An 11093-nucleotide genomic window follows, 5' to 3' on the forward strand; every position below is an offset into this window, starting at 1 on the left:
TTTACTTCAAAGCATAGTGCCGGGCCATTATAGTCATTTAAGCACACTGAAAATGGAAATTTGAAATTAAATTTTTTTTCGTTCTCCATTTGATCGAAGGCCAAGTTCCCACCTTCTCAGCCGACAAACAAATTTCTTCCCCCTACTCACCCCCCTCAATTTTTTTTCATCGGAAATTCTCCTGATTCTTCGACCAAATTTGTAGCCGTTGCTTCCGGCATTATTATCGAAGTGGAACTTGGAGTCAATCGGGAGGAGCACGATTGCTGTTCATCATTACTCATCAAATTCCAGATATTAAAGTGTATAATTATATGTGTTTGCTTTCTTTCATATTAGATTTTGTCAATGTGGAAACCTAATTTTAATTTGTTCAATTTGGGGATTTTAATTGTAGGGTTGAATCTGAGTTTCTGGAGTAGAGAGTGCTCAGTTGGATTGGTCAGAGAAGAGATGAAAGTAGCTAGAAAGAATGCAAGCTAGCTCTGCCCCCGGTACAAGTGATTTGGCATTAGTCGCGACAGCGGCGAGAGTGGGTAAGCTCCAGAGCTTTTCAAATCTGTCATTAGAGTAATTTGTATCCGATTTCTTTGTTTTCATGTTGCGGTCTAAGTTGAATTGCAACATTTCTAAACCTGGTATTTTTGAATAATTTAGAATTTGATGAGTGTGGAATTATGGATTATGGCTGCGAACTTGCTGGTGCAAATGATTGTAGTGGTGGATTATTGATGTGCAACAAAGAAGTTTCTTTGTTTGTGTATTTAAAGCAGTGAATGGAATGGATTGTTCTTGAGTCTTGACTTGAATTATTGAATTTTCAGGTCAAAGACTCCGACTTTCTGAACTTCATTATTGGCTTGGATTTGATCTGAGCCGATGGCAGCTGGCTGTCTTGAACTCTTTATTAGTTAGTGAATTGTGGAAGATTTCGGCGGCAAAAGATGCGGCGGCGGGCGGCCGATTATCGGCGCCCGGTGAGAAGGAAGTTTTCTAGTTGGATCTGGGTGCTTCTTGGGACATTTATGATTGCAGGCTTTGTTTTGTTTGTTTTTCATCATAACTATCAGCATGAGGATCATGCCGAGCAGCAGCCCTTATTGGAGAGAAAGATTGGAAAAGGGCATGTTGCTCATAACAGCTTAAATCTTACAGAGGAAATTTTAAGTGCTAGATCATATGCCAGACAATTAGCAGAGCAAATGACACTTGCCAAGGCTTATGTTATTATAGCAAAGGAGCATAATAACCTTCATCTTGCTTGGGAGCTTAGTTCAAAAATTAGAAGTTGCCAATTTTTACTTTCAAAGGCTGCCATGCAGGACGAACCTATTTCATTAGATGAAGCGGAACCAATAATTAAAAGCTTATCATCTTTGATTTTCAAGGCTCAGGATGCCCATTATGATATTGCAACCACAATGATGACAATGAAGTCTCACATTCAGGCGCTTGAAGAGCGAGCAAATGCGGCATCTGCTCAGAGTACAGTGTTTGGTCAACTTGCTGCGGAATCGCTGCCAAAGAGCTTACACTGTCTGGACATCAAACTCATGCTGGATTGGCTTAAGGACAAGTCGTTACAGGAGCTTGCAGATGAGAAGAGGAATTCTCCCCGACTAGTGGACAACAATCTGTACCACTTTTGCATATTCTCGGATAACCTACTTGCAGTAATGGTCGTTGTCAACTCTACTATCTGTAATGCTGATCACCCAACACAGCTGGTTTTCCACATCGTAACAAATGGTATACATTATGGGGTAATGCAAGCTTGGTTCCTAAGCAATGAGTTCAAAGGTGCTACAATAGAAGTGCAAACTATCGAAGACTTCACTTGGTTTAATGCATCATATTCTCCCGTCATAAAGAACCTACTAGAAAAAGATTCTCGAAAGTACTACTTTGAAGGGTCTGAGGATAGCAATATTGAGCCAAAGTTTCGAAATCCAAAGTATGTATCACTGTTGAATCACCTTCGGTTTTACATCCCAGAGATTTATCCGCAGTTGGAGAAGGTAGTTTTTCTCGACGATGATGTAGTAGTTCAGAAAGATTTGACTCCTCTGTTTTCTTTGGATTTACATGGAAATGTAAATGGAGCAGTTGAAACTTGTCTTGAAGCCTTTCACCGTTATTACAAGTATCTCAATTTTTCAAACCCTCTTATCAGTTCCAAGTTTGATCCCCAGGCCTGTGGATGGGCATTTGGTATGAATGTCTTTGATTTGATTGCCTGGAGAAAAGCAAATGTTACAGCAAGATATCATTACTGGCAGGATCAAAATACCGATAGGACTCTATGGAAGCTTGGCACTCTTCCTCCTGGCCTCCTATCTTTCTATGGATTAACAGAGCCACTTGATAGAAGATGGCATGTGTTAGGATTGGGATATGACCTGAATATTGATAACAGGCTGATAGAGAGTGCAGCTGTAATTCATTTCAATGGCAACATGAAGCCATGGCTAAAGTTGGGTATTAGCAAGTATAGGTCTCTATGGGATCGGTATTTGGATCAATCTCATGCTTATCTTCAGGATTGTGCCTCAAGTTGAAATTTACTACCTATACATTACAGGTAATTTACCCAATTAATATTTTAGAATTCTAAGCAATGTAAATGCAATAGTGTACAGTACGATACAGAAAATTTGGGCCTGCCAAGGATTTTTTTTTTGTTTTTATTTCTTCTTTTAATTTTGGTGTCTCGCAAAGGAAAAATGATATTTATAGACTAGGGTGAACCAGATGAGATATGGTATATTGGGATTCATTTGAAAAAAAAGGTTAGTAATGGCATAATTAGAATTGCACTTTGTAGTTTTACATTTTTTTCATTGTTTATTCTTTTGTTAATTGGATGTGCTTAGTTAAATTTGTGTAGCATGAAGACTGATAGTGTTAGGTTTGGTGGGATCTAAATTAATGGATTATCTAATTTTTGTACAAACATTTTAATAGGGGATGCAGTCAACAGATTATTTGTTTGAGTCAAAAGCTTAGAAGTTTGTTGTATATTGGATCTTCTAGATTGGCTTCAGGAAACTAGAAAGGAAAAGAGATGTAATTAGAACATTTAACATGAGCCACCCAATTCATGCTGAAGTATTCGGAAAGTTGTCATATCAAATTAAGAACTACTGTCCTATTGTTTTTAATTGTGATTAGTCTGATATTATTCGGTAGCTTATGTTATTTTCAGTCATTCAGTGTTAACCATTACAAGTTTGGAGCAAAATTATGACTGCATCAATTAGATTAGCATTTAGTCAAAGACGCTTAGGTTTCCTTTAGTAGTTATAGTTTTTTGGTTCTTTATCATCAGGTGAGGTAGAACATCTGAAATCATATTATTTTATTGTTGGCAGAATTTGTAGGATGGCAAAGGACTTGCTCAAATTCATTACTGAGGCCCCTGATGTTCACAAGCCTTCATGACTATCTTGACTTTTCTTTTTCTTCTTTTGAAAATTTTTGTTTAAATACACGTAACATGATTTCTGTGGCTAAATTGCAGTTTTCTTAAGTTACAATTTAGAGGGTTGTAGAATGAGCAGGATGATTATCTACTTTTCATGAGTTGAATGCTCTACTTGGTATCGTTTTGTAACAAGATTTCATCAATTTTTAAATTTCTTTGGTTCAGAATTTAGATGAAAATTTTTTTTGTGATTAGAGAAGTCGAACATGGTAATTTGAACTAAAGATAGAACTTATTTTCTGGCCAGAGTTGGCATGTTCTATAGATGCATATAAACCAAAGTAGTGCGAAACAGAGTCGTATATATTACAAAATTACTTATTTCTCCTGGAATTGATGGAGTTATTGTCATTTTCAGCAATTGAAGCTCTCGATATAGGCTCAGGATTCCTATTAGGATATTGTCGATCTTCCAATCAAGCTGCACTTTTCATTTTTTGGGTAACTTTCTCTCTCTCTCTCTCTGGTAATCAAGCATGCACTTTACTAGAATTTTGCACTTTGTGAATCATCCAGAAAACTGTCATACAATGGTTAATCTGATTTAATAGTTAAGATTTTCATATCTGTTCTCCTTTTATTGGTATCTGGATCTGATTGCAACATGCTTGAATAGAATTTCTGTCTTTATTCAGCCTAATTTGAGTCATGTGTTCCCTTGTAATCTGACAAACGCCACCTTAACCTAATAATTTCTCTGGTTGGAGAGTCTCTGTGCTAGATGTCAATGACACATTCTTGCAATTAGCAATCATGTGTGAGATTGTAAAGAATCACCATGTTTCAAACATTTATCATATATATAATGGCTGCTACTGTTTAGAAAGAGCATTTTCATTGCATCTGTCCTTGGTCAATTAACTTGTAATATCAGACCTTCATATGTCTAGTTAAGAATTTACCTGATGCTTGTTATCTCTATTGTTCATTTAGCAGTTGTTTTTGAGGCTGTTCTATGTCTCTGCTGGCTGCTGCAACAGAATCCTTGGCTACCCTCTTGCTGCCAGACTATAGTTGGCAGCCTGACCTGGAACAGACTTTCTTGAAACATTGAAACAAAGGATATTTGATTTCAAGGCCAAAAACTTCATACCCTTGTTTACGATTTACCTCCAACAAAGTTGTAAACTTACTTATCTTTGCTATCTGGTATGACATAAAATTGAACTTGATCCACCTAAATCACTTGGATAAGTGTAGGATACCAGTTTAAGAGACTTATGTTAAACAATCCTGCGTTGCCTTCATCAGAACTGACTAATTTTATACTAGGTGCCTGCTTGCTTGGAAAGTCAACATAAGAAATTATACAGCTGAGACAGCTGCCTTTGACCATCCAGACTTGCCTTCAATGGGCTTATTAAGCTTTCGTTCTGATTCTATTTTGTCTATCTAGTTCTAGATACTAATGACTTGTCCAGATGAATATCTTAAAAGAATGAGTGGGTTTATTTGGCAAATCCTCAAGTTCTCTTCCCCCCCCCCCCCCCCAAACAAAAAAAAAACCCCCCAACCCCCTCTTCCAATTTTGCTAGTCACCTACTAATTATTGTACTACTTTACTGCAGATACATGTTGTTTATGCAAATTTTTTGAGAGATAAGCAGTAGCAATTACTACTTGACTGAAGAACAAGGGAGATGAAGCTATCTATTGCTTAGAAAGTGTTTCGGCAGTTGACATTTGTTCTGGAACTTATATGTGAAATTTAGGCTACATACTAATAAAAGTATTTGTAGGGTGATGTAGAACTTAAATATGATATTTTGGCAATTTTTTTAATGTAATGGACGTCTTTGGTTATTAATTGGCAAGTTTTGCTGTTTTCTTTTCATTTTTTTTTTTTTATGTAATTGATTAATTCTAGCAGGGTGAGTGTTTCATGCGGGACAAGGAGGATTCCTCCATTGACAACATGAAGTTACTAAACAAAAACCCATGCAGCGGCCACAAAAGTTGTCAACAATCAATAAATATTAGTGATGACCACAAACAAATTTTAGTGACAGCTTTGCTCCAGACATAGACATGTTCCCAAGTCCTCAATGGAAGAGCTATATTAGTTACTTTAGAATAATGGCATCACTAGAATGTAGTTCACTTACGACTTTTAATGTTGTCACTGTGCTCTCTAGTTGGTAAGTGGACGGGTTTGATGGGTTCTCGGTGGATTGGTGTTAGGTTTTTATTTAAATCGATTATATCTAACTCGTCTAAGTAAATATTGAATTGATGTTGGATTGGATTATATTGGACTAACTCAAATCCATGATTCAATATATCATTTCATATATTTTGATGCATACTACTCTATTTTGATGCATAATACTCTATTACACACATTTATGTATACAAAATGATTTGTTAACACATGTACATGATTTCATATACATAAATATATATACTAAAATACTTCCATACATATAAATACTCACTTCTTAAGCTCCATGAATGGAAACACATCATTTTCACAGTCACATACATACTAAAACACACACTGACATATTTCAATACATACAAACAGACACATACTAACTTTTAAATTGCTTGGATGGACAAACTAAGAGCAGAAAATCCTTTTGAAAAAGCAAATTGAATCATGTAAAACGCAATCAAAGAAATCACCAAATTGAACTGAAAAATTGTAGAATTCAAGCAAATGAAGTCATCCAAACATATCTTTTTCTTTTCTCTTTGACCAACATCTAAATCAATGTTAGGCAATAAAGATATTTTCCATTTAGTTGACCAAAAACAAAAAAGTTGTGCATGCTTTATGGGCAGGAAAGGATAGGCTTGCAAAATGCAAGACATTTTATAAATTATTTAGAATTTTCATTTTTTTATGCATATCGATGGCTTGGAAATTAAATAAAGGAAATGTATTTAAAATTGCATTTATAACTTATTTGAGATGACTAAAAAAATCAATTCGAAATGCTCTCAAGCTGCAAAAGAAAAAGTTATTTCATTTATATAGTATAACGGACAATTTTTACATGTTTTCTAAATTATTCATAAGCTATAAGTTTTTAATATCTTTTGTCCAAATTATGAACTAAAGTTTGTTAAAGGTTCTGCCAACCCCAATAAAAACTTATAATTTTCCATTAAAGAAGTAAATTGGTAAATTTTCAAATACTAAGAGATTTCAAATTGGTTTGTTATGACAATCAAGGAAACATAATAAAAGGGCAACTTTGGCATGAAATTTTCTATACATCCCTATTTGTAGTATTATATTTTGAATTTGATAATGTTACAAAAGTCTGAAAAAAAAAAGGAGGTAATTGATGTTTTTAATACTTCAGAGGTGCTAGGTAATATATTGTTAGAAACCGAAACCTCAACCAAGGTAGCCTATGTCGGAGTACATGGATTCATCTATGGTAGGAACCTGCGGAAGTTCCTACCGTGCAGTTGGACAGCACAGCTTGGAAGCATTCTCTACGTCTGAATTCGCGTGGCAGAGCAAAAATATTTGATGTGATTGTGGCGGCCCCCTCTCGAGAGTTTTAGAGGGGTGATTGTACGAATTTTTTTGGGGTAATGTGCAATTTCCCAGAGGAGGTTAGCGGAAAATGTGTATGGAATTTTAAAATTTGGGCCAATTTTGTACCACAATCTTTTGTAAAGTTGCATTTGTAATTGTAACTATTGCTCTTCGTAGCATGCCCAGGGTGCCGGTAAACTATTTCAACTAGTGCTAAATGCACACTCGAGTGTGCAATAAATATATGCATAATATCTATGGTGAATAAATTTTGTATAAACTTTTCTTATTGTTAAATCAAACTTTAATCTTTTTCAAAAGAATTTTAATGTCATGATTTTTCCATTGGTAGTTGTAATCCTTAGGGTTGGTTATGTTAAAAAATAAAAAGTGAAAGTAAAACATGTTTATGAATAGTTATCTTGACAACTTGTATTTAAGTAGTTAAAGTAAAAATAGTTTTTATAAGGGTTAAACATAAAAGTTTATAAAGTGACAACAAATGTTTAGACTAATCCCCCTCCTCTGACTTTTATACAGTAAAACCTCTAAATATTAATAATCTTGGAACCATACAAATTCTATTAATTTAAAGTGATATTAAGTAGTTAATAAATTAATAATTTATTAATTCATCAAGTGTGCTTACAATTCAAAGAAAACTCATTTAATCAACTAAAGCATTATTTTATTTTATAAAAAATATAAATTATACTATTAATAAAAGGAGGTTAAAAGGCTAATGAGCATAAATCAATCCATATCCACTTGATTTTGCAAGTATTATTTAATTCTTTTAATGTCTTCAACGTACATACATTACTAATATAATATTTGTATCATCAAGTGATAAAAAAAAAGATTTAGGATTACTAAATGATAGATGTTCACTTCCATTTTATTAAAATGCATACAATGACTCAAATTAACAGAATTATGTATATAAATGACAAGGAAGTCTCTTTATTATAAACAAACACAAAGTTGTCTTACATATTACATTGTTAAAATATAGCTTTCCATCCAAAAGGTGTTTGTAAATCAACCATGACTGATCAAATGCATAAGTTGATTTAAATTTCAAGAAAAAAAAAGCAAATAGACTCATATTTTAGGAAAACATAATATATAATTTTAGTAAATTATTAATTTATGATATGAATCAGACCAAATGGTTATGTAAGGTTTTCAAAAAAAAAAATTCTCTTATTATTTTATTGAAATTATTAATTTAGCTCGTTATCCCAAGTTAGCATCAAAAAAATTATTATTTAATAGAGATTCTTAATTTATCACATTAATTTATAGTGATTTTACTGTATTGTATAGACATTTGTATAAACATAAATTATTTTTGTACAAATTGGACAAATACACGTACAAGCTCGATAAATTGAGTAAATTCACTTATTGTTCACTAGGTTTGAGCTCACATGAAAGACCTTCTAATTCTTAGACAGTCTAATGTACAAATGACTGAAATTTTGAATTGGCAGTTATGAACTGCTAATCTTCTCTAAAGATTTTACGGATAAATATTTTAACCATTTCTTTTACTTAATACATGGTATTTGCAAAGCACTGTTGTCAAGTTCAATGTGTTGATTCTAATAAACCTATAAAAAAAATGTGTTGGTTCTGATAATGTGTTGTCATTTGTTCTTAAGCATAGCTATATTAGTATTTTGCTTACTTAGTTGTCATGGATGATTTGGAATTAGAATAGCTTAATGTTATGATATATTTTTTATATGGTGAACTTCAAAAACAAATTTGTATAAAGCATCCTCAGAGATCTGAAATTGAAGAAAAGAAAGATCATGTTTGCCTGTAGAAGAAAATCTTGTATGGATTGTCGAGGATAAAATGGTCAAAGTGCATTTTTTTCAAGAAGGTAGACGAAGAATGCCAAAGTAAATAGGGCGAAACATTGGCTCGGGTACAAGGTACAAGATTACGGGCAGTTGTGTAAGGAAGAGCTGTGCTTAGGGATGCATACATACATGGAAAAGAAATGAATTGTTGGATCGGAATATTTAAGAATTATATATTTGGAACAACTGTTATGCATGATTAAGAAAAACATTGAAATGACTGCATTGGATAGAAATTCATTTCCTCCATTCAGGTCGGAGGCTAATCCTCCAGGTTGGGTAGAACTTTACCCCAAAGATACCCAACAACAGTAGCACGTGAGGGTCGAACCTGAGACTTTACTATAACTACAGACGACCAGTCCCAGCCGAACTACCCACGGGGGCCAGGAAAATATGATTCTTTGACGGGATTTTTCTTCTTATATGCCCGTTCAGACATGACAGGCAAAGGAATTGAATTTTCTTTTTTCATTTAAACATCGCTGCAGCTGTGTCTATTACATCCGGCAGCAAAAAAAAAAAATGCAATGAGGTTCAAAAAAATTGCATTGAGGTCATTGCCGTGTTAGAGACACGGCGAGAACTCTTGTACAAGGAGAGAGTCATAATAATGAGGCAATCATGAGCTGATCGATTAAACGATTTACTCGACTCAGCGTTGACCAAGTTCAAATCAATATTGAGCGGTTCATTTAACCAAATGAGTTGAGTATTGATCATTTTAGTTAAGATCGATAGTTTGTCGAGTCTTATCAAGCAGTATAGTGAATTACATATATAAATACTAAGTTCTTGTATATTTTCATAATACCTCCTTTTTTAATCGAACTTGAATTCCAACTCGATTAGGGTTGAGGTTGGTCGAGCCCAAACAAGTCAAATTCGAACATTTCAAAAATCTTAACGAATCGAACTCAATCTATAGAAGTTCAAACTCAATCGAGTTGAGCTTGATATTCAACAATGCTGTATCAAGTTAAGATTGAGTTCGAGTATAACACTACTCGAGATTGACTCGATTCATTTGCACCCTAAGCACTCTCTCTTGAGATGAGACACTTTTTCGTGCAATTCCATATCTTCCAATGCATCAGCACTAAGCTCATATATTATTTCTCTTTACCTACTTTTTATTCACTTTAAAACCTGTACACGTATACAACTAGATTAGAAGAAAGATTTTAGCCAAATTTATTATCCTGGCCTCTTTCTCATAAATATGAAAGCTGAAAGTAAGATTCTCTTATTTCAGATGTCAACTACGGATTGCTGCAAAACATATAATGAAAGGGTAGGTACAAATTTAAATCTTAACAAAGAATTTAATTAAAATTGGATATAATAAGAACAAGAAATCTATACTCAATTCCCAATTCCCTCCTTTCACAAAAATAATGAGTGTGTTTGGATAGAGTATTATTTGAAATATTATTTGGAATAATTACTGTAACACTTTTTGTGATGTGATGTATGTGAGATAAAAAGTAGTTAGAAATAAAAAATGTGAATTGGGAAATGTGTTTATGATGCAAGTGAAATATTATTTGTAATGATTTTTCTTTTTTTTTTGGAACAAACAAAAGTGATTTCATTTACTTATCTAGAATATACATACAAAATTTTTCTTGTGGAAAATTAAAAATGTACATATGTATGTATGAGTTTATGTGCTTGTGTTGGTATATTCTTGTTTTTATATGGAAAATAAAAATGGACATATTTATGAAACACTTTTACTAATATAAGTAAGTACTGCAAGAAAAAATATCATTGTAAAAATGTTTCCATTGAGCAGACACGTATTTCTAAGTATAGCGTTTTAATAAATTACATCCTTTCTTTTTTTTTTTGGCAGAATATCAATTCCTAAATTACATCCTTTCTAGCTATGGTGTAAATATTGTAAGTATTAAAGACATATTTATATCTAAAAGTTTAATTAACATTATCTGCTGATATTTAAATTTTGACAAAAATCCCTTTCTCGGTCGCTTCTCTGAGACTTGAGTGCCAAAGAATGTCTTAATTGACTTCGGACCATACCAATACTAGTAGTATACAAATGTTTGCACTACAAAGTCTACAACCTAGTGGACGATAAAGATTTATTTTGCACCCTCTTCTCATGAAAAAAATAATTTTGTACCCTCAGTGAGGGCTATTTTTGTCAAAAGCAATGTAGCAGTTTATCCAAATTGCACCTGCCCTGATTGATTTTGAGAAGTTTACTGTGTTCAAG

General features: G+C 33.4%; 1 protein-coding gene across 3 annotated transcripts; it reads left to right on the forward strand.

The window, feature by feature from the left end:
* Nucleotides 1-44: 44 nt before the first annotated feature.
* On the forward strand, nt 45-5318 carry LOC113742913 (hexosyltransferase GAUT11). Of its 3 annotated transcripts, none has more exons than XM_072047954.1 (6): nt 45-304; nt 398-536; nt 825-2581; nt 3843-3925; nt 4421-4633; nt 5053-5318. In XM_072047954.1, the coding sequence occupies exon 3, from the start codon at nt 945-947 to the stop codon at nt 2556-2558; it is 1614 nt and encodes a 537-aa protein (XP_071904055.1). In that variant the 5' UTR covers nt 45-304; nt 398-536; nt 825-944; the 3' UTR covers nt 2559-2581; nt 3843-3925; nt 4421-4633; nt 5053-5318. The 3 variants fall into 3 exon arrangements, with proteins under 3 accessions (XP_071904055.1, XP_071904056.1, XP_071904054.1); XM_072047955.1 differs by having other exon boundaries at nt 52-304; nt 4418-4633; XM_072047953.1 differs by lacking the exon at nt 4421-4633 and having other exon boundaries at nt 52-304.
* Nucleotides 5319-11093: the final 5775 nt, after the last annotated feature.

The sequence above is a fragment of the Coffea arabica genome, chromosome 4e, assembly GCF_036785885.1.
Source record: "Coffea arabica cultivar ET-39 chromosome 4e, Coffea Arabica ET-39 HiFi, whole genome shotgun sequence".
NCBI lineage: Eukaryota > Viridiplantae > Streptophyta > Magnoliopsida > Gentianales > Rubiaceae > Coffea > Coffea arabica.